Raw genomic sequence first — 23,939 nt, 5'->3', positions numbered from 1 at the left:
GATAGGCTGTCACAGAATTTTAAGGGAGGGAAGGAATTGGAAAGAAAATTTTAGAAGGCCCATTATTTTATTTTTGGAAAGGTCATGCGACATGGATACATATTAATTAGTAATGTTGTCTTCCTGCATTACTTAAAAATGCTGATTTTAAAATCTAAAGAAAAAAATAAGATAGTATATGCTGCTTTTTATAATTAAAGAAATCAGCAACACATCTTTAGATTAGCAAATAACTTCTTTGATTTCATTTCTATAAGTGACAACCTATTATAAATTGCCTGAGAGAGATGATGATACCAGCAAGGTAAGAAGTGCGGTTTTTTATCTGTGTTTTAATTCACGGTGAGGTAATAAAAGAAAAATAATGAAATCTCTGTGGAACAAATCCTTCAAAGACCTTAAATTCTAATAGTTATAGAGACAGGGATCCCTTTTTTCAAAATCATGTCTTTGCTCAATGAAAATTCAGTAGAAACTCCAGTCTTTCAGTTTTAATATTGTGTCCATATTAAGAGGAATTAAATGTAATGTGTCCTTGAATATTATTATTTTTCAAGCTATATGGATATAAAGCAAGATTTAAGTCTTTAGAAAAAATTATGACATCTCATGGTAGCACATTTAAGAAGCTGGAGATAGAAGATGGACCAAACAGCTTTCTGTTTTAGATGACCTAATGAAGCAAGCAAATGACAATTCTATAAAGAGATTAAAATGCCGTACTGCAATTGAGGTTTGTTTGTCTGCATCTTGGATGCTACTGGGTAGCTGAATTTATAGGTGGGACTCATATTTATTTTTACACCTGTGGTGCACTTTAAATACAAATTATTGCCCACCTCTTCCTTTGTTTTAAATTCTGCTTTCTTATCAGTGTAAAATACCTGTCAGTATTCTGATATGAGGGTGCTCTTTTCCCTAGTTCATCATCTATCTTTATGAAACCAACTTGGTGTGAATGCAGTATTCAAAGTGGGTGGAATCTCCTTGAATAAAGGAGAAGATGGAGGTGCCAACAGTCAGCAGTAAAGATAATGGTAACTTTCACATATCTTTTTCAGTTTTCTTTCTCTTTTCAAAAAGTTCTATTCCTTAATCTCTGTGACTCTTCCATGAGTCATGAGAAAGATGAATGTGCCTGAAGTATTACTACTCAACAACTGGAATGATTCTTGACGTTCAGTGGTGGTATGCAGTTAAATTAAGAGATTATCAGAATACCTGGCATTTGTTTCTGGCTTATAAAGCCAAGGAGTTTTTTGTTGTTTCACCTCTTCTTGGTACGAGGTATGAGCTTGAACCCAGACTGTTACATGTGAGATTGCCTGCATGGTTTTCTCACAGGTCAATTGCAAATTGCTAGCATTGACCTAACCCTGCTGGCTAATAACATGGTAAAATAGCTCTTATGCAACAGAGTTGATTGCAGGAAAAAAAGCAAGGCAGACAGGAAATGTCTGTGCATTTCTTAGAAGTACAAATTGAGGAAAGGTGCATTTCAAAGGTCTTGGGTCACTGTTTGGCTTTGGTTGGTCTTCTCTTTGAACTGAAGTGTCTTGCGCTTTTCTGTTTCTTGGGCTCAGGTGTATCTCATGTTCTGACTCTAGCGCTGCAAGAGCTCAGTTTGCTCTGCAAGAGAGATGTCAATGGTGTTGGCATGCTGTATGACCTGCTCAGATCTCGCTGGCTGCAAGCACTGCTAAAGGTAAGGTACCACACAGCTGGGAAAGCAAAGGTCACCTACAGAACAATCTCTAGTGAATAGCTACTTGATTTTGCCATATGAGGACAATAAATGCTTATTTACGCTAAGTGCTGACAGTCCTGATGTCAGTTCTAACATCAGCACAGTAGACAAAACCACTTACACTTTAAAGGAAAATAAAGTGTTCTCTTCCATGATGTCCTAGACATTTAGACTCTTCTACTTTACCTGTCTGTATTAAGGCCAGGGGATAGACACTGAACACATCATTGCTCAGTTGTCTTTCCTGTTCTTAAATTTCTGTATGGCTATGCATCCCACTTCTTGGCCTGTGACACACTATTTTATTTTGCATCCCATTCATCTGATGTGTAATTGAAGATCTTATATTGTTAGAGAACAGAGTTTTGATGGGTGTTTCTATCTTGAGAAGAATTTTATCTCTGAGACAAATTCTGTAAAAATTCTGCTTTTCTTTAAGAAGGATTTTTAAAGAGGAGCTTTTACTGGATAAGAATGCTCATAAGGGCATTTTAAATGCAGCCTTCAAAGAGAGGAAGGAAACAGGCTACAAATCACAGAATTACTATGAGGCTATTTAGCCGTGTAGATGGCTTTTCTTCTAGGAAAATTCAAAATTACAGTATAACTGGCATGCTACCTGATAATATGGAAAGACATTGAGTCCAAGACTCAATTCCAGATGTGCCAGATATTAAGAGTTTAGATTACAGATTCTGGGGCTCTAGTTGGACTGAGAAGTTTCTAGAAATAGTGTTGTCCATTGCCTGTCATGTATGTATCTATATGATCATGTGAACTGGTCAATGTCATCGTTGCCTTGTTTTGTCTGTCATGGCATGCAACAGATTTATGAATGCCTTCAACACTATATTGGAAAAAAACCAGATCCTGTCACACTGCAGGCACGTGCATTGAGTCGTGAGGTGAGATGTATGCACAGTTTATTGCTTTACTTACCCATACCAAATGAATGGACTCTGCTGCAGTTAAGTGTTCCGGTATTTATTCTGGGTCTCAGGTCTAAGTACAGTATATAAAATTGAAACTCTCCTTGCACATTTGAAAAACTACTCAACAGCCCTTACTGGGGGGAGGAGGGGGGGAGGGAGGGAGGGGCATGAGAAGTGGGCACAGCTGTGGTTGCTGGACTACGCAAATCCTGGCCAGTGTAATGAACACAAATGTTAATTGTTTAATCACTGACCATGTATTTTTCTTCCCATGTTACTCTGTGGTTCAGTGTTATGGCTGCAATCAAGCAGACTGACATGAGGATATTTAAAAGCTTTTTAGATTTTTCTAATTATAATAGCTGAATTCTAAATCTTTTAATTAGCGGGAGAGTTAATGACGAAGTAGAGAAACTGAGACTAGTGATGAAATTGGTTGAGAGATGGCAGCAAAAACTGATTTAGAGCACATGGCACTATTCCTGAACTAAATCAAGCCTGGCTGAGTGTTGTGCAGCTGTGGTCATATTGTCCAGTTCTACAGCAAACCATATGGACATCATCTGACTCATATAAGATGGGGGGGCTTTACACTGTCTCCATTCCTTTACATTCAACGTAGAGCTTTCTAAATGAATTGTCCTCTAGAATCCATCTGTACATTCTTTCTTACATTTATCAGGTAGTAGAGTTACTGCATGAAGCCCCTCAGTCAGGAGAGATCAAAGAGCTAAGACGGCTACTGCGTTCTCCACACTTCAAGGCAAGTCCTGCATAAGGATAGAAAAAGTTTGCTCATGGAGCTCTCTGCAGTGGGAATGGAAATGGATGGGCAGCTGTTCACAAGAATTGGTAAAGGAGCCAGAAGAGACATAGTTTACTAACGATGAACTAACCTGATCATGAGATCAAATGTGGACTGTGTACCTGAAGTACCTGCAGTGGGCTGCATTTTACTTAAGGCTGTGTTTGAAAGATGTTTCTTACAAAGTTTTAAATTATGGGCAGTTAATGCAAATATATTATATATCAAATTTTCCTTGAAATTGCAGAATCTGCATTTTTAACCCAAGAGCTCCAAATAGAAATATTTCATCTTTTGAAGGTTTTCCACAAGAAACAGAGGAACTGTTCTTAAAACTGCCATGATTTGATTTTCTTGGTGGAAAGAAGAAAATGTCAGTATGTGCAAGGGATCTGTGTTCACAAAGGAACATATTCAGTGATTTCTGTTTTCTGACCAGTCGCTGTTTAAAGTTCTGCTATTGTATGATCTTTGCTTATGGGTTGGTTGGTTTGCTTGTTTCCATTTGTAACAGGCCTTGCTATCTGCTCATGATACTGTGGCCCAGAAAGATTTTGAACCAACCCTTCCACCACTGCCAGACAACATACCTGAAAATGAAGAAGCTATGAGGATTGTCTGCTTAGTGAAAAACAACCAGCCCCTGGTGAGGGACCTTCCTTGTGTCTGTCAAATTTTTTTAATTTAGAAAGAATTAATAATGCATTGGATGCACATTGGTTTCTTCCCAGGAATGTCATGGAGATTATGTGCATTCTTGTCCAGATTTTACAGAATCAGAAGAATTGTTGGGGTTGGAAAGGACCTGAGAAGACCATCTAGCCATGCCTGGTGTGGGTGTAGGTTGTTCAGTGCCTTGTCTTGAACATTTGGCAGATGTATTTTCATTATATGAGATAAAACCAAACTGGATTGAGAGTTATTCCCATGGCCGAAACAAAAGGAAGGGAAGAGAGTTCTTTAGCAATCATTTGTACTTATAAGCGGTAAACATTAGCTTACCTAATCTGTTTTAGGAAAAGATAGCTGTAATGTTGCAGATTAAAAAGATTTCTAATTGTCAGTCAATGAGATTATTTTAGTGTGATGGAAGTTGAAGACATTGAAGGACTTAGTATTAATACATTACAGCCCTGGAAACTACAGGCCTGTCAGTCCCACTTCAGTGCCTGGTAAAGTTACGGAGAAGATTATTCTGGGAGGTATTGAAAAACACCCGAGGGACAATGCAGTCATTGGTCACAGCCAGCACGGCTTCCTGAGAGGAAAGTCCTGTTTATCAAACCTGATTTCCTTTTATGACAAGGTAACCCAGCTAGCTGATCAGGGGAAGCCAATTGATGTAATCCTTTTGGAATTCAGGAAAACTTTCAATACTGTCTCTGAGTATCCTTCAGGACAAAAATGTCCAGCACAGAGCTGGATAAACACATTATGGGATGGGTGAGCAAATGGCTCATGGGTTGGGCAAAAAGGGTTATACTGACTGGCGTTACATCAGACTGGGGACTTGTCGCTAGTGGGGTTCTGCAGGGCTTCATCCTTGGCTTCATAAATGACCTAGACACAGGACTGGAAAGGGTACTTAGCAAGTTCATAGCTGTACAAAACTGGGAATAGCTGTTGACTCCCTTGAGGGCAGGGAGGTCCTGCAGAGACCTCAGTAAAGGAGTGGATTGGGCAATCATCAACCATGTGAAGGTTTACAAGGGAAAGTGCTGGATTCTTTGCCTGGGATGGGGCAACCTGGGATGTATAGACAGACTGGGGAATGAGGTGCTAGAAAAAAGTGCCCTGGAAAGAGACCTGGGGGTCTAGGTCAATGGCAAGTTGAACATGAGCCAGCAGTGCCCTGGCAGCCAGGAGGGCCAAGCGTGTCTTGCATCAGGCACAGCATCACCAGCTGGGCAAGGAAGGGGATTGTCCTGCTCTGCTCTGCACTGGGGCAGCCTCACCTCGAGTGCTGGGGGCAGTTTTGGGTGCTATGATATAGGAAAGATATTACAGTATTAGAGAGTGTCCAAAGGAGGGCCATGAAGATAGTGAAGGGCCTTGAGGAGAAGCCGTGTGAGGAGTGGCTGAGGTCACTTAGTCTGTTCAGCCTGGAGGAGACCTCACTGCAGTCACAGCTTCCTTGTGAGGGGAAGAGGAGGGGCAGGCACTGATCTCTTCTTTCTGGTGACCAGTGACAGGACCAGAGGGAATGGCCTGAAGTTGGGTCAGGGAAGGTTTTAGATTGGATATTAGACAAAGGTTCACCCAGAAAGTGGTTGGGCACTGGAACAGGCCCCCCAGGGAAGTAGCCCCAGCACCAAGCCTGACAGAGTTCAGGAAGCATTTGGACAATGTTCTGATGCACAGGGTGTGACTCTTGGGGATAGTGCTGTGCAGGACCAGGAGTTGAACTCAGTGATCCTTGTGGTCCCTTCCAACTCAGCTTATTCCATGATTCTGTGTTTATTGCTATATCCATGCTGTTGTAAAAAGGCTGTATCCCTCAATGCCTTTGTGTCAGCGTGAAGAACAGACTTGCGGTATGGAAGGAAACTTACTGGGCTCCTTTGGTGATCAATGTGTTTTTTCTTTGTTCTTACCTGCCAGGGTGCCACCATTAAACGCCATGAGATAACAGGTGACATAACAGTTGCCCGTGTGATCCATGGTGGGCTGGCAGACAGAAGTGGTACGTGAAATTTGAAACAAAGTGGTACATAAAACTGAACTTGAAATAAGATATTTGAAGTAAGATAATACCTACAGTTAATCTTCCATTATAGAGCAAGATGATGTGCACATGGGACAGCACTGTAAGCAGTGATGCATTGCAGTGACTTTCATTCTGACTTCATAGATTTTCAGATGAATTTGCTGTTTTAGATTGAGTTGACGAAGAAATCTAATTTTCATTATGTGTTCTTGGCACCAATACCTGGATATCCCAAACTGCAGTGTAGTATGAAATGCAGAACATTCCCTAATGGAGAAATGGTAAACATTGGTGATTCTAGAAAATAATGGGCTTTAAGGAATATGTAATAATACTTTTTGGTGCTACTCTACTAAACACATTCCTTAGCACTAGTAGCTAAGCAATCTTCCAAGGAATTTCCTTGGAAATGTTACTACTTTGTCATCCTATGACAAAGTAGTACTGAATGTGTAAAGTAGAATTGAATGTGTTCCATGTCCCTTAGAAAATGTAATGTAATTAAAATGTAAAACATCAGAATAAAATTCAACTGTAGTCGTTATAAAATAGTTCCTTTTAGTATTTTCTGGCCTTTGTATAAAGAAGAAAACCCAATTTGCAGAAAATAGCCAATTAAGTTCCTAGTTTGACAAATATTTTTATTGAGTTAAAGGAACATGGAAAAGAAAACAATATTGTGAAGACTTTATTATAAAGGACAGAGAGGAGTCCCAGGACCTCCCCCTGCATCTGGAGATTTTAGGGATCTGATTCCAAGTCTCATTGTCTATTAATATAGGATAGGTTCATAATTTAGCTTGGGAATTGGAGCAATATTAAAATGTTTATGCTAATTTTAAGGCAAATCATCAGTAGATTGTAAACATGCCATATGGAGGAGTGGGAAGGATTAAGAAAGCTGAAGCATGCAAGCTCCTTGTGACCCGCAGCAGTCCCATCCAGGGGCAGTGCAGCCTGAATCCAAAATGCCTTCCTCCATACATGGTGCAGGAAAATTTTAATGCTGACTTACAAACCCGTGATATTTCTGTATGACCCTCCCTTGCCTATCCAAGATAAATCATGCTGTGATAAAACTCCTGCTGCTGTTTTCATATTTGTTTTCATGGTAGGATTGCTGTATGCTGGAGACAAACTGGTGGAAGTAAATGGAGTTCCTGTTGAGGGTCTTGAACCTGAACAAGTCATTAATATTCTGGTATTTAATATTTTTAAAATATGTTTTGTACTTTGCACCTTAAGATTATTTGTATGCTCGCTCTTTTACACGCTCTTGTACATGAGAAAGCCTGAAATTTTTAACAGAAAATTCAGATTGTTTCCTTACTGTGAATGACGTTCCCAACTGCTCATGAAATCAGAATATATGAAAGCAGAATTAAATCTAACTTCTGTTCTGGGCAGAAATAAACTTAACTGTGACCATTCCATCTGCAGCTTCTGGGAAAAATAGTAATTTATTCAGCCTTCACTGATTCATAACTTTTTCTAGAAGTGCCACTCAGAAATATTCCACAAGAAAGTAGTGGAAGGCTGCTATTGCTATAAGAGTCCATGTTAAAAAATGCACTAAAGCAGAGTGAATGAACTTGTAAGTTACATACCTTACCTTGCAAGAAAAGGGCAGTGTAATTACTGTTGTCAAAATTCTCATGAAGAAATCTGTTGAGATGTCCCTGTTTTGTCATTTTACACACAATTTTTCAGGGTTCTTGACTGTTAAGTGCCAGCCAGTGAGGTATTTCTGTGTGTAATCATACCAAGTCTATGTGCAATTGCCATGGTTATACCATTTCTAGGTATAAGAAATACAAACTCTATTGGAACGCTTAATTACTAAATTATGTTCCTCCCCCTTTATATAACCTAACTAACCAAACTCTGCTGCTAATTTAAATAAGATTTCAGTAGAAAAGTTTGGTATGAATCAATACTGAAATTACATATACTTACAATGAAACATAGGTTGCATTAAATTAAAAAATATTTAGCAAAACTTTGATATTTCATTCTTTAGTTTCCTTTTGGAAAAAATACAATATTGTCACACTGACTCAGTCTACCTGAATTCTATCTGTAACACAAACATTGCAGTATCCTCAAAGCCATGCTGTGTCGAGCTTATCTTGCCTATGTTTGATTACTTATGTTGAATACCAACCATATTTTAATTCTTTTCTAATCATTTAGGCCCTGTCTCAGGGGACAATTATGTTCAAATTAATTCCAGTTTCTGATCGGCCTGTCAGCAACCAAACAACAGTAAGAAACATTCTTTTTCTTTTCCCAGGCTGGTAGCAGTAGTGCCCAATTGTGTGATACAAAGACATGGTGTTGCCTGGAAGTTTATTGCAATCCCTAGTGTTACCTTGCCTTTATGGCTGCCTCTGAGCTGACATCAGTATGTTGTTGCTGAAGCAACAAAAACAGTAAGTAGAAATGTAACTGTGTAATAAAGGCACTTTCTGAGTGATCTACAAGTTGAAGGTCAGTTCTTTTCGTAATGTATGAGATAATTTTTTTTTTCATTTAATGAACAGAGAGGTTAAGGCTTGATCTGGTTTTTAAAACTTGTCTTCATAATTAGACTGAAGTTGCAGCAATATCTGGCCCTGTGATTGTAAAGTCCATGTTGTATCCATTCTAAACTTGGCTTCTGCTCACTCTTGTATATTTTCTTTACTAGCTGTATGTGCGAGCAATGGCAGATTACTGGCCCTTGCAAGATCCTGCCATACCATGTGCTGATGCAGGTTTGCCTTTTAAGAGGGGTGAAATACTACAGATTGTGGACCAGAATGATGCTCTCTGGTGGCAGGCCAGGAAAGTTTCAGATCTCAGTGCCTGTGCTGGACTCATACCCTCAAATCATCTTCTTAAAAGGTAAAAAAAAAAAAATCATCATTTTCCTGATTTCTTGTTCAAAAAATCAGCCAGTTATTTAACATTTTCTTAAGTTTTGTAGCAATATGATTCAGAGTGACATCTGACAAACATCTTTTCTCTTTCTGATCTCTGACTTCTTGCTATTTTTCCATTAAGAGCACCGTGTGAGAAGAAGCTTTTGAAAACACCTGTATAATCTCAAATTGCCATTTGTCCAGTCTCCATGCTGGTTGCTGAGACATTTGGTGGAGTGTAGCAGCTGAAAGATGTGTGGAAATTGAGGGCCCTGACTACTCAATGACCATCATCTATGATGAAAAAAAAAGCAAGGGAGGAGTGGGATACTAAAAGCATAGTATATTTTTAAAGATGTCCTGTGATGCATGAGTGACCTCTTCAGCTTTGGTCAAAACTGAGTAGGCCAGATTAGAAGAATAGAGGGAAAAAAAGAACCAAAACAAGCACTTAAGAAAGAACAATAATCTCTTGCCTATTTTTTTCTGCCTAAACAGACCATTATTTTTACACTACATGCATTCAGAATCAGAGTACTTACACTGCTGTAGTAAAGTTCAATCTAATCCTTTAACCACATGTCCTGTGGTACCCCCAGGATAACGTAAGGCCATGAAATAGCACATGATAAACTTCACTTTGTAATAAATATAAACCTACCTGCAGTCTGTATAATGCAAGGTGAAATCAAACTGGGTTGTGACTCAGGCTGCAAGTGGCTTTGTGCAGTAATGGAGGCAGTAGTGCTACTACCCCTACCAGTAGCACATACTCTTCTACTTCCAGGAGTCTGTGCCACAGTATGCCTTATCTTCCTGTACTTTTATATAAATACTTAGTACTTCTGGACTGCTGATTTGGAAATTTGAATACTTCTGATAGCACATTGGTTTTATTTCAGGTCTTTGCAGTGGGCTAAAACATTGGTAATGTTTCAGTTCTTGCTGTCTTCTCTCAGTTCAATACTGATCAATCTTACATGTAAGCGGTGAATCTGACTGGAGCATTATGTGCTTGTGGACTGTTTTGTTTCTTTAACTGTGATAAATTTATTTCTGTGTAGGAAGCAGCGAGAATTCTGGTGGTGTCAGCCCTTCCAGCCCCACCTCTGTCTCAAATCTTCAATGTGTGAGTGAAAAGTTACTTGAGCTATACAGCAGGAAAGAAAGATCTTGTCTCTGTTTCAGGGATACTGAAATAAAAGCTTATACAATTCAGCTTAATTCAAAGTCATTGTTTCTGGAGCCATATTGTAACCTTCAACTGTGTTAACTATCCCCTGAAAAAAAAAACTTACTGATAATTATACCTGGAGTACTGATGGTGGAGATGGTTGTCTCCAGTGTACTTGACATCTGACCATATGAGAAGCTGTGAGTTCAACTTCTTCTAAAGTCTCTAAATTCTAGGACCTCACTAGGCCAGCCAGTTCTCTCTAGGAAAATTGGCTGTAAGTCTTGAAGTGACAATTGTACTGGCCTGGATTTCTAGGGACACAGATACCAACTCTGCTACTGAGAAGTGCCATGTTTGGAATGTTTCTTTGCCATCAAAGCTATTGAGAAAATAATAGAACTTATTTTCTTGAGGTCTATGATAAGCTATGCTGCCCTTGAATTTATTCATGGTAATAATCCAGAAATATTATCTTCTGCCAGCTATAATTTTCTGTATATATGCAATTATTCCCAGAAAAAGAATGTTCTTCCTGTTTCTTCTGTCCCCATTTCCTTCTATGGTTCTTTATGCAAATATAAAATTTTTCTGTCATGATAAATCCCAGGGGGCATGTGGTTGATTCCCTAGGATTCTTTTTGCACTGATTGCATTGCTTGCTAGAGCTGAGGCTCTCTTTCACCATAATTTTATTGCATTTTAACTGCTTCAATGGATATGCTGTGAGCAGTAAGCACTGTGGAAGAAGGTAGGAAATCACATCTGGACAGCATTGCATTTCTGTACCTGGAACCAATATGACACGTGGTTTTTACAGGCTTTTAAAAAAGTTGTCAGAAATTAGGCATTTTGATAAATACATGCAGAAGAAGCCCAAGTTCGTGGCATTTTGTGTGCTTAACATAATTGAAATCCAGCCTTTTTTCACCTTTTTTCTCCTAGTAGATGCATGCATTGTCTTAAAGTGGAAACCTTAGCTGTGCACTATCTGTCAGGGAAATGACAGTTTGGATGGGTTCTTTGAGGAAAGAAAGACAAAATTTCCTCTTTCTCTTTTCTTCTCCCTCTTTCTCTCCTAGAGCAGCTCCAAGAGAGTATTTCTTTAAAGGATACATAGGGGCAGAATGTGATTGACAGATATTCTGACAATTGCCCTGTAACTGGAAAATAGCTCCTGCTGGGCCTATCTGGAAGGGTGTGCAAGAACAAAACAAAAACAGTGCTGTATTGTGAGCCCGTGAGATTGCCCAAGCTCATGTGATCGCATTTCCAGGATATAATTTGATGTAGTTTGGGGATTGAGAAAGAGCTGAATTGATCTTTTCCTTTTCTTCCTTGTAAAAGTAATAATAAAAATAAAAAGCAAAATACTTTCCTTGAATGTAGCATGTTGGAAAGATGTTTAAAACCTATAAGACAGAAAATTATATTCCCCCATGATAATACTTAATAAATAGATATCTACTGGATAAACAGATTGACAGGCGTGTTAAACCTTTCATTATTTCAAGAGGAGAATTCAAGTAAGATGCATCTGTCTCTCTGCCTTCAGAGCACTCCTTTAAAAGTTTTTGCTCACTGTAATACAAAGAACATTGGAGTTAACAGTTAAAATCCTTAAAGATGTCTAAAGATGATTTGAGCTTCATGTATCTTGTTTCTGATGTCTGAGTTCAGTCTTGTAAGATCTGTAAGGGTGTTTTTCCTCTCCAGTGTTTTCTGATTCAGATGAATTTTCTTCCCTTTTGTTGATCTGTAGAGGATGACATGCAGATTGACGAAAAGTGTGTGGAAACAGGTAACTGAATTCACTTGAGATTATTTTATTTGCTACAAGGCAGTAGCTAGTTTAAAGCCTCATTTCCTAGATAAAACCACTCATTTTCCTAGTGAACTTAATGGTAGAAAATTCTGGTTTTCATACTCTGGAAATCTCATGTTGTATTAGTGTATTAAAATGAACTGTTTGCAGTTCCAGTGTACAGTGCTTATAGTCAAGTGTTTTGACCAGCACAAAAATATTTGCTTGAATGAGATCCTACCACTTTGATTCAGGTGTTGGATTGTGGCTGTAAAGTTACCATACTTTTTTGCCTATTGCATATTTAATGCAACAGATTGTTGTGGTCTTGGAGAATGCACTCAATTTCTTGTCAAGAAATCCCTGATCTTGGGAGAACAAGGAGCAAGAATAGGTTTTTACTTGTGAACACTGAGTTGTAAAGATTGGTAGCTTGAGTTGCTCCCTAAAAGCAGTGCAGTTCATTCTTCTTTCTCCAAGATAATTCAGAAGCTCTCATAGAGGGATGTGATCCTGTAGGACTGTGTGAAAAGAGATGAAGCAGTTAATTCAAGTATAGTGAGCTATATTTTGCGACCTCAGGGTAGAGGGAGCTGGGGAAAGTATATGTGAGACAGACCGACAGAAGCTTGAAAACTGATTTCTGATTCTGATATTCATTAGAAGGAAAAGAATTAAAGTTTGAATTTATTTTAATATCTTTGCTATCTGGATTACAATACAAGATGAAGAAACATTTGAGTCAGGTAAGTTCCTCTGACCTAACTTTAAATTCTTTGCTATTGTTCTGCTGCGAGAAGGGTGTCCAGATACAAGTGTCTTAGAAACAAGCAAGTGGCAAAAACCAAAATGCCAGTTCAGTTTCAGAAGCCATTCTGGCTTGAAAAGCCATTATGTAAAATCCTGTTGCTTTAAGTCTTCCTCTTGTTCTCTGATTACCTTAGTAGTAAGGTTTCAGTCCTCTTATCCCATGAGTGTGAATGTTTCGTCTCGTGCACCAGTAGCAGATCAATTTATCCAAACCTCATCAGCTGTACCTGTGCAAGCTGTGACAGCAGGGGCTGCACTGATGTCAGCAGATAATTGGATTACCTTCAGTAATGTGGAGGCCTGAATCCCCAGTGCCTGTAGGAGTTGATGTGGTAAAGAGGAAAGCTGCTTCTGGAATCCTGATTGTGGGCATGGCTGACATACAGGAAAGAAAAATGCTTCTAAAATTCATTATTTATGTATAAAAAATACAATCAATAAGTACTTTTTTTTGTGACCAAGCTGATATGGAGGTTTTTGTTTGTATTTTTCATTTAGGAAGCAGCTGCTTATTTTACAGCACGTTGAGAGTTCTGCAAAACTTAAGTCTTCTAAAATAAATAATTTCTCCCCTAAAATAAAACTACTGCTAAAATTCTCATTTGAAGTATTTGGTCATCTTGTGGAGAAGAGTGTCATTTTACCTTACATTTGCTCTTCTCCACAAGGTCTCTACTTGCTAGTTCTTCTTTCTCACCTTCATCTCTTATCCACAAGCGTTTGTTCTCTTCTGCCTCTCAAGCAATGCCCAAGGCTTTTAAGGCATAACCAGCAGGTCTGCAGGGCAGTCTTTTGTTTTCAGACTAGGGTGTTTCTGATAGCTGCACTTGGGGATTACTGTGCAAATCCTGCTCAGTGCTGAGTCAGCTGTCTGCTCTAGCCACACAGTCAGAGGAATAAAGGTGCAAATATTTGCTATCCTACATTCTACTTTAACCAGTAGCTGCAGATTTTGCACTACCATACTGAAACAGATGCTGTAGTTCTTGCATTCATTGGGAACTAAGAATTCATGCTCAAAGAAGCATATTTTAGATTTAACATCTGTAGTACCTGTTTTCTACATTCCCTAAATGTGTTGAACAATGCTGGTTAGATTTTTTGTTAGATCACAGTATAGACTGTCTTCTCAAAACTAATTGTTTTATATCTGTCTCTATCTGAATCTGCAGAGGAGCTTAAAGAAGGTAACACTAACTATTTCTCCCTGTCTCCTGTAGCAGTAATCTAATAGAATTTATCTGTGTTTATGCTTTAGCAGGAACTACCACTCTTCTTGCAATACCTGGTAGCTGAATTGCTTGTTCCCTGTAGGATTCTACATTGCACTCCATACCAGAGAAGACAGGGTAGATAAAGCAGAAATATTTAAACATGTTTGAATAATGACTCAAGAGACTCGAAGATAGACGGGCATGTATCAGCTTAACATCACTCTGAACATTGCCCTGAATGAGCAGTTTTGTGCCAAGGAGTTTTTCCCATAATTATTAACTAGTTGTTAGTACATATAGAAATGTAGGAATAAAACTGTATTGTAAAGGTACAAGTAATGAAGAGTATATAGATGTGAAAGGGCAATTAACATGCATCTAATTTTGTTTCAATACTTCCATGAGATAAGTGTAAATCAAAGAGTGCTAAAGCATTTCAAAGCTTTGCAAATGAAAATAATGTTTTTCCTTGGAACAAATACTGCTTTTAAAGACATGCCTATGTCTTCTGTATCTCATTCTTGCTTTAACAAGGCCTAAACAAAGGGAATGCACAGCTTGGATAACTACATGTGTGATTAGGGGAAAATAAGGAGTACTTTTTGAAAAGAAAGCTAAACACTGGCACCATTTTTTCCTTGGTTATTTGTTTTCAAATCACCTTTCTCAGACAGTTTCTATACTTTCTGAACATTGATTTATTGGAAAATTGGTATGTTTGAATCTTTTATGAGAGATTTAATTTTAAAAAATACAGAGCTTTAGAAATCTCACCTGAATAGTGAAGCCTTCATGAGGAACAGCATGAGAATGAGGACAAAAAGAATTGGAGGAAACAGGTTAGGCTCACATGTTGGAGCACAGACATCACTGATTCAATGAAGAAAAAGAAGTAATAAAATCAGGTCTTCATTTTGCCTGAAAGATCTGAGCAGACACAAGTTGCATTTTCCAAATGTGCTATGGGGCAGAAGCCGAGTTACAAATTTTTTGTTTCTAATTTTGAGCTATTGACTTGTTATCATTTTAACTAAAGATTTCTTGTAAGATAGATTTCACCTGAAAAGCTTAAATTATGTGGATGGTTTTTTTCACTGATTTCCATTTCAAAACATTGTCTGGCATGTAGATATATTGGGAATGAAACAAATAGAATGTAAAGTTTCAAACTTAATTTAGGAAATATCAAAACATTCTATGTTTATTTTTTCTCACAATAACCCTTTTGAATTGATCACTGGTCATGTGAAATATTTTGATATTATAGAGTATCATGCTTTTAAAATTAGGCATCATACTTCCACATATTTACTGAAACTCATTTTTTCCTTGGGATCAGCAATTTGTTTGCCATCAAGCTTTTAAGCTTTCTCTTTGATCTCATGTGTATTTGTTCTTTGTATTCTAGAAGAGGAAGAATTTGGTGAATTTGGTCAACGAGTCTTTATTGGTATGCAATGACTAAAGATAAGTAAAATATCTGGGGCTTGATCTAGCTTAAGTGCTTGAATGCAGTTCAATAAAAAGCTTTGTTCTTTATATCACCTGATGTCTTACTAAATGGAATACAACTTACTCTGTTTTCCAAATATTAGGAAGTCTCTTTCTTCCTAATAATGCTCAGTATCTCCATTTAAATCTTTCTTCCTGTTAGGTTTCTACAGAGGCTTGGGAACTATCTAAACTTGACTACATGATTAATTTTGCTCAAAAGTAATGTCTGTCATCCACTGAGAATAATCATGAGGGTTTTTCATTTGAAAAGTACACCTATATGTGAAGTTTTCAAAGTTGGATCAAGTGGAGAAACAAACCTACCTCTATGGTTATTAAACCATAGTGACCTTTAAAATATATCTTCAGGAGGCTGGAGCAAATGTTTTAGACTTGCCTCATGAGAGTGAACAACCTACACTATCAAAAAAGTTGACTTGTTCCCTAGGGATGCCTCAGGTAGTCAGAAACTTCTCCTCCAGCTTGTTTTGGGGATCTTTCGCAAGTCTTTAATTCTAGGCTAATTTTCAGGTGACTTTCAATGGGATTTTACCTACTCTGTAGCTGTCATTTAATGCTCAGAGATTCTACCAAGCTGTCATATCAAGTGCAGCAATGAAATTCACTAACCCTCACCTTGCAAAAACCTCAGAAAAGGTAGTATGTTGTGTGGCTTAGAAAGAGACGCTCTGGGCTAAAGAACTAGTTGCCTGCATGTTGGGTGTATTTTCCAGTACTGTGCCTTTGCCCCATCCAGCTGGATTCCGCAGAAGCATGCGGCTGTGTCGCAGGAAGGCCCGGCTCAACCAGCAGTCCTGCTACTCCCGCTGCCCCAGCAGCTGCTACAGCACCCTGGCAGCTCCCTACGAAGAGGTGGTCAGGTACCAGCGGCACCCAACAGACCGGCACAGACTAATTATCCTCGTGGGTAAGAACTTAATGACCTTCGCAGGCAAATTTCAGCAAGGGTTTCCTGCTGCTGATTGCAGGCTGTGTAGGCAACTCTCAAAGCAACACTTCAAGAATTATTGTAATTTGACCCCATTATTGGGGTTAAAGTTTAATGCAGGTATCATCTTCTTTGCTTGAGATAGTGAGTATTAATAAACAGTAATAATAAAGTCCTTAGAAGGAGCTGGGTACATATGCTGCTTGATAATGGATTTTATTAGGGAAGTGGTTCAGTTTTATATTCAACTGGGACTGAAAATGATGAGAAAACATTGGTATCTCAACAGAAAACATCTTTACATGGAGGCATTTCTACAACCAGTGTTAAATGGATAGATATGACAATAATAAGAATAATATTTAATTCCAGACTAGAACAATCTCAATCATGGACAGTATGGAAAGATGCCTTTAATAATGCTTGTTATAGGACATAGTGTATTAAGTGGGTTTCAGGCTCTCAATGAGACTTTAATTGGAGTGACTGAAGGAAAGATGCTGTTCTGCACTGTTCTATGGTCCTGATACAGCAAACTGAGTAAAGGCAAATCCACTGTCCTTTCTAAGTCTGGAAGTATTTGATAAGTTTTTTCTTTTAAAATAGTACTGCTGAGTTGCCTCCTGGCTATGGCTATATTGCTGGGGAGTGATTTGTACCCTGCCAGTAATATTAGCTGCTCTTGCAACTTTCCAGGTCCTGCAGGAGTTGGTGTGAATGAGCTACGGCGAAGGCTAATCACAAGTAACCCACGAGAGTTTCAAAGTGCCACACCTCGTATGGAATGCTTCTCCTCTTTCCTCCCCTACCCCAATTCAAACATGAATAGGAAATGCCAAGTACCTTCCTCTTGCCTTTGTGTATTTATACACTCCTTGCTCTATGGCTGTTTCTTCAGCTCTACTGAAAGCCAGTACTGTTTGCTTTCATAAGGGTTAGTTTAAAATACTATCAATCTCATTTTGGCAAATCAGACAAAGGTATGTTCAAGTTCCAGCTTCTGAATCCATTAAAAGCTTTATGGAGATGAAAAGTTATCTGCATGATTTGGTTAAATTTTGGTGTTTGCTTTCCCTAGATTAAAAAAAAAAAAAACAACAAACAAAAAAAACCCCAAACATTTCTTGGAGATACTTCAAGTTCTTAGGGTTTAAGTGCTCAGGTATGAGAATGAAGACAACAGAAGTTGGTGCTTAATAGGCTTTGCAGCTTTCCTTATTAGCCTTCTAGTCTCAGATGAGACTTATGCAGCTTAACTTCTGACGTAACAACTGAAATTATTTGTACCTGTACTTATTTGATTCTTGTAATTTAGATAACCAAACTGGAAATTATGTATCTGAAGCTAGCTGAAAATTCAGGACTTAGTGCTTAAGGTCCCAGATAAGGGGAAGAAGGTGCAAGTGTGGGAAACTTGTGGGATTTTTCTGAATGAGCTTTAAAAAAAATCTGCCTCTGAAGAGTAAAGAGTTGTGCAACCAGTTCCAAGGCAGTTCCTGATTGCTTTGAATTGCAACTATTTGGATTAAACTACTCTTCCATTCCAAGAAATACAGTTGTGCTTTGATAACTTTCAATGACTTGTCACTGGCAAACCATTACGGTATATGGGGCTTTTGCTCTGGATTAACAAATGGAAATAACTCATATTATTATTTATGAAAATACTGATTGATAGTTCTTCATGAAGTTCTCATTTTCACTTATAAAGTTACGATAATTGATAAAGTTACGATAATTGAGTTGCAGCTAGGTTTTTTTTTGTGTGTGTTATATCATCCTTCAGACACCACTCGTGTTCAGAAAAGTTATGAAATGAACGGTCGTGAATATCACTACATATCGAAGGAAACTTTTGAAAACATGGTGTATAGCCACAGGTGAGTAGGAGAGATGAATTACATTTTTATTACCTAAAATGCAACATGAGCCAAGTACAGTTTTGTAGTTAGTCCTAAGTCTGGGCTCCTCCACTCTTACTGTGTATGTGTGGTGTAAATTTGGGTCAAACTACTTGAGACTGTTTCTTCAAAGACTCTGTTTGTGCAGTTGCAAATAGCTCCTCCACAATTAATCTCAGAGTCCTTCTAAAAGGAGTGGGCTCTCTAGTCCTGAGTTCATTAGATGTGCTTGTAAGTTATGAGTTTAACTCTCCTGGAAACCAGACTGCTTTTGAAAATTTAGCTGTAAATCATACCTGATCCTGACCTACAGCTCCATTGCAGGATCTCTGCAGTGATGACACATGAGTAGTTGAACTGTAAGGGCTAAATATTCAAAAGTTTTCTCCTTTCTATGCATCAATAATCTAAGACAGACCAGCTCAGCACTACACAAGCGACAGTCATTGAACTGTACCAAGCGCTTTGAGATCTTCAGACTTATGGAGTTATTTGTAGTATGTAATTGACAAGCATTGACGAGTAAAATCACAACCTCTAAACACAAAATTCATAAAACCACGATGAGTAAAAAAGGCCTGTTTTGGAGATGAATTGTAATGGTTTTTGTGCCTAGTGTAGTAGGGAAGAGCAAAGGTGAACAGTATTCAGTAGGTCTTATGATCATTCAGTCCTGATCACTGGATTATATTTGAAGATTCCACTTTTAAATGGAACCTTTTGAAACTCAAATGCTCTTTCATTTTCCTTCTTCCTCACCACTGTTGCAGAATGCTGGAATATGGGGAGTACAAAGGGTACCTGTATGGTACCAGTATTGATGCAGTGCGAACAGTCCTTGATGCAGGGAAGATCTGTGTAATAGATTTAGAACCGCAGGTGAGTGGTAAAGGGGCAGGGAACCTTCTGGAAGGAAAAATAGTTTTCTCTACATTCTTGAGCCATTGGAACAGTGTTAGTTGCTTTGTCTTGTTTTTCACTTTACCTCGTGGTGCTTATTAATAATAGATTATTCTTTTCATGTGTCTTAGGGGGTGGTGGTGGTACTACAGTGACAAGTATATTGAGACAGTGCATTTTTTACCAAGCCAGCAGCTGCATTATCAGGATGGTATGGAAATGAGTTTTCATACTTACTTAAAGTAAGGATTAGTCTTTCACGTGGACACCTGTTGCATGGGATTTCTTCCTCCTCCAAGCCCTACTGTTGAGAGTTCTGTCCTCCTATTAGTAATCTCAGAACACCCTTTAGTAAAAGCAGCAACACTTAAAGTAATCAAGCAAAAGCTGAAAATTTTAGTGTGCCTTTGTGTCGGTATTTCTCTCCAGAAATTACAGCTCTTAGTAACCTGCTTTTTCACTTAGATGCTATTAATTTTTATTTTCCTTCTATTTTTGCATTGATTTTGCTGATGAAGATAAGGCTAATAAAAGCCTGATCTTGTAAATATCTAAGATACTTAGAGCTGTGTCTAGTTAAACCTTGTTAACCTTCTCTGAATTGCTTGCATATTTAGTACTTAGGAGCTGTTTGGGCTATGCTGTTTAAACATCTCTAACTGAATGTAAAGAGCGACACCATAACTCAGTAATTCTTGGATATTTCCCTCTATTTATGCAGAGCCAATGTGTCCAAGCCTTAGGCTGGCAGTGGCTTGTGCTGCTTAAAACAGAAATTAAGTTACAAGATTTGTGGGGTACTACTCAAAAACTGAAACTGCTATAAGAGGTAGATGAGGTCACACCTTAGTCTTCACATCTAAAACTGTCCTTTTGGTTTCTTCTGTTACATTTTTAAGCAAAGGGGCAAAAGAAGGGTGTTGTGGCATGGGGTGTGTAATCTTGCCACTTGGACAGATGTGCCACTATGATTTTTTTTTAGGGTGTGAGTTTAAAGGACAAGTCTTAGAAAGGGTATTAAGTAAGACCAGTGAGGTAGCAGAACTACTGCTGCGTTACATACTTTATTTTAAATCTGGTGGTTTGACCAAGTTTACATGCTACGATTTTCTTTAGTTTTTCTTTTTTTTTTTTCATTCCCTCCACTACTCTGCAGTAATTTAAAAATACTTATTAGTGTTAGGAAATGTTACACAGTAAAGGAGTTCTGAAAGCAGGATACTTTCTTCCAGCATGGAACAATAAGAGGTACTTGTTCCAAAAGTAGCTCTCTCAGTGTCAAAAAAGAACAGGTTTCAAATGCATCTTTTCTGTGGTTGATTGTAGAGATCTGTTAATGACACTGTTCCATCATTCACTGGTATTGAAAGCATCTCCTAATGATGCTACCAAGCAGAATTAAGTAATTGTATGCTACAGTAGCTTAACAATGTCTCCTCCAGGGATTATTAGTGAGATCTTTTTCAAGTAAGTGTTCCTGAAAAAAAGTGTCTCCTAGGTCTGGGGATCACAGTATGTTGCAAACAACTGGCTTTTTATGGGAGTAAAACTGGGATGAATACACTTGAAATACTTCATTTTACTCTTCATTTGTAGGGTATACAAATAGCCCGGACCCATGAGTTAAAGCCCTACGTTATATTCATCAAGCCACCCAGCATAGGCTGCATGAGGCAGACTCGTAAAAATGCCAGGATCATTACGGATTATTATGTGAACATGAAGTTCAAGGTGAGATTTCGGAATAAAAGAGATTGAGTTTATTAATCTGAGATTCTGTTATTAGAACACAATGCATTCTACTATGCTACACTGTTAACTCTTAAAAAAACATTACTGTGTCTTTAGGATCAAATCTAATTATTATCTTTTTCTGTGGATTTTGTTGGGATTTCTTTTCTCCTTACAGATTGGCTTTGAAGCATAAGAATCGTAATTTGTAACCAAGGGGGATGAGACACTTTGCATCAAAATGTCTTTAAAGGAGAAGCTATTTTGCATATTTTTGTTTTATTTAGCTGCCTTGTGTCAATATTCGAGTCAACACCTATTTTACTGTTTGCATTGAAATACTTGGAATGTGCTTTGTTCAGTAGTATTATTTTTTTCACAGTTAATAAGAATGTATTATTATTTCATGTATGCTTAATACCACTATCAATCCTATACTAAGTTCTGTAGGTAAAACACAGATCCTGCTTGTAGGAAATGCATCTCTTATATTTAGAATATATACAGCACTTTGACACAATCGTTTCCATGCAAATCATCATAAAATTTAGCATCTTAACATTTTGGAGACCTCAGTCTATAACTATGTGGCAATGATTCATGATTGCTATTACAGAAAGTAACATGGACACTAGGGAAATAAACTAAAATTTGGAAAAAGAACACAAGCATTAGTAGATTTACCTTCCAGTCCCTAACATTCTCTGCCAGCACTTTATCATTAGAGTAACTATTTTAGGGCAAATGGAGCATCCTGAGACACCAGGTACTTCCTTGGGAAGCATATGGCAGGCAGCTCAGTTTTTGAGACCTGGAACTGACTGTAGCAGAGGTACTTTATAATAGCAACTGTAAATGAAATAAAGCAGACTGACATTATCTATTCACCTCTTATTTATGTGGCCCAAGGTGTTTTGCAGATGCTGTGCAGGTATGTTTCTCTACACAGCACTGAAGTTTTATGGACTTACTGTCTCACAGGAAGAAGATTTACAGGAGATGGAAGAATCAGCTAAGAAAATGGAAGCTCAGTTTGGTCAGTTCTTTGATCACGTGATTGTGAATGACAATTTACAAGAAGCATCTGCGCAGCTGCTGTCTGCAGTACATCGTGCACAGGACGAGCCCCAGTGGGTCCCTGCAGTATGGATATGCTCAGACAATCAGCCCTAATTCTAAACAGCAGGCAGCTTCAGAAAGATTACAGCTTATGTTTTACTTCAAGAATAATCCTAATGTCAGGATCGCGAGAATTTATCTTTGTATGTGAGGGATTTGGAAGAGGATTAGGAAAGAAGCTCCAACAGGAGATATAATCATACTATGTTCTGTGTAGCTCTTGAGCTTTTTATGTTACACTTGCATCCACTTTTGTACAAAAAAAAAAAAGGAACTACTGTGAGTACTCAATTACAAGAATAAAGAAAAATCTATTTTGTTGCATGTATCTGTGTTATTTACTTACACATAAGTTCAGAAAGGTCCTTTCTTTTTATTATGCTTGTTCTGGGTTCTATGATGCCTTTACATTCTAGAAGTCTTACAAATGATATTAAGTAAGAATGTGCTTTTTTTGCATGGTGTCTGTCAGCAGTATTATTTATGAAGGTATTGGTTTGTTGCTAATCCTTTTTACCTTTAAGATAGGAGTGGTGTTGGCATAATATTAATTACTCCAAAGCCCAGTTATCTTCATAATAGTGTAAATATATCTTTTCTGCTCTTCCATCAGCTCAAGTGAGTACAAACTGACAGAACGTGGACTTACCAAAGAGGAAAATAATCAGAAAACCTTTCTCTTGTTGGGTTGGTCTGTGGTAGCACGGTCTTCTCATCAAAGGGTTCAATGCTCGTGGCAACTAAGTTCCTCACTCTCTCCACCTCGTATTTGTAGCTGTCTTGCTGCCTGAGGTAACAGGTGGTTATTTTGTTGGCCTACCTCATCTTGCAGGAAAATCAACAAAAGTGAGTTAAGCAGTCTAGAAAGAGGTTATATAAAGACACATATTACAGCCACCAGGATGCCTGCTTGCTCTAGAGCCAGGGCTTGTATTCCCTGTTTAGAGGTAAAATGGGAGAAAGCGAAGCCCCAATATGTCATTGATGTGGGTATGTAGTGGTGAAGGGTGATATAGCAGCCAGCTCTCTGCTGCTGGTCTATGACCAGCTTCCCCACTTCTGCCTAGTCCAGCATTTGTCGACTCTTTCTCTTTGCCTTTTTTCCATGTATTATTTCTTACTTTGGTGTTTTGGTGCTTTGGTGTTTTTTTTTCCGATTACTCCATTTATCAGTTTGAGACTCTGGCTACAAGCTGAACTAGTCCAGAACTCTTTTCTTCTTGATTTTGCTTGTCTGCAGCCCGAGAGACGACGACTCCCGCTCGGGACCGCGGAGCTGGGCTCGCTCCGATGAACCAGCCGCTGATGAGAAGGCGCAGCCAGAGAAAACGGAAAGCTGGACCTCCCGGCGCTGGAGTGGGGCGCAGCCGCGGCGCAGGGCGGAAGGAGCAGCGGCTCCTCCCCGCAGAGCCGGAGCTGGGCGGGCGCGGCCCATGGCGGCGCGGCGGGCGGGCCCCAGCGTGGTGAGGGGGGGCGGTGGGGCCGGAGCGGGAGGGGGGCGCGAACGGCTCCGTGGGGCTGCAGCGCGGGGGGCCCGGCGGCGGGAGCTTGGCCCACCTGAGCGCTGTTGCTGAAGGGATGTGGCAGGCCGCTCCCCAGCAGCAGCTGCTCCGGGGAAGCGGAGCTGAAGCGCGACGCGGGAGCGGAGCACCCTGGTAGGAGAGCGCCCAGGTAGCGCGGCTCCTGCGTCCCCGCTCCGCTGCGGAGGCGGCGGTGCTCGCCCTGCTGCATCCTGCGGGAGGGGGGAAT

The 23,939-nt window shown here is 39.0% G+C and overlaps 1 protein-coding gene across 1 annotated transcript; it reads left to right on the top strand.

The window, feature by feature from the left end:
• The first annotated feature begins 605 nt into the window (after positions 1-605).
• MPP4 (MAGUK p55 scaffold protein 4) lies at positions 606-23,164 on the top strand. The gene is made up of 21 exons (XM_053982614.1): positions 606-1,037; positions 1,584-1,705; positions 2,575-2,652; positions 3,362-3,442; positions 3,999-4,130; positions 6,086-6,167; positions 7,307-7,392; positions 8,385-8,456; positions 8,881-9,077; positions 10,159-10,223; positions 11,002-11,019; positions 12,031-12,069; positions 12,798-12,818; positions 14,055-14,069; positions 15,505-15,546; positions 16,348-16,518; positions 17,236-17,316; positions 18,326-18,419; positions 19,211-19,319; positions 20,937-21,071; positions 22,053-23,164. Exons 1-21 carry the CDS (start codon positions 1,004-1,006, stop codon positions 22,242-22,244), a joined length of 1,866 nt encoding a protein of 621 aa, XP_053838589.1. The 5' UTR covers positions 606-1,003; the 3' UTR covers positions 22,245-23,164.
• The last annotated feature ends 775 nt before the right edge of the window (positions 23,165-23,939 follow it).

This window comes from Vidua macroura, chromosome 7 (genome assembly GCF_024509145.1).
Source record: "Vidua macroura isolate BioBank_ID:100142 chromosome 7, ASM2450914v1, whole genome shotgun sequence".
In the NCBI taxonomy this organism is placed as follows: Eukaryota; Metazoa; Chordata; class Aves; order Passeriformes; family Viduidae; genus Vidua; species Vidua macroura.
Note: the sequence above shows the minus strand (reverse complement) of the source record. Positions and strands in the feature narration are given on the sequence as shown.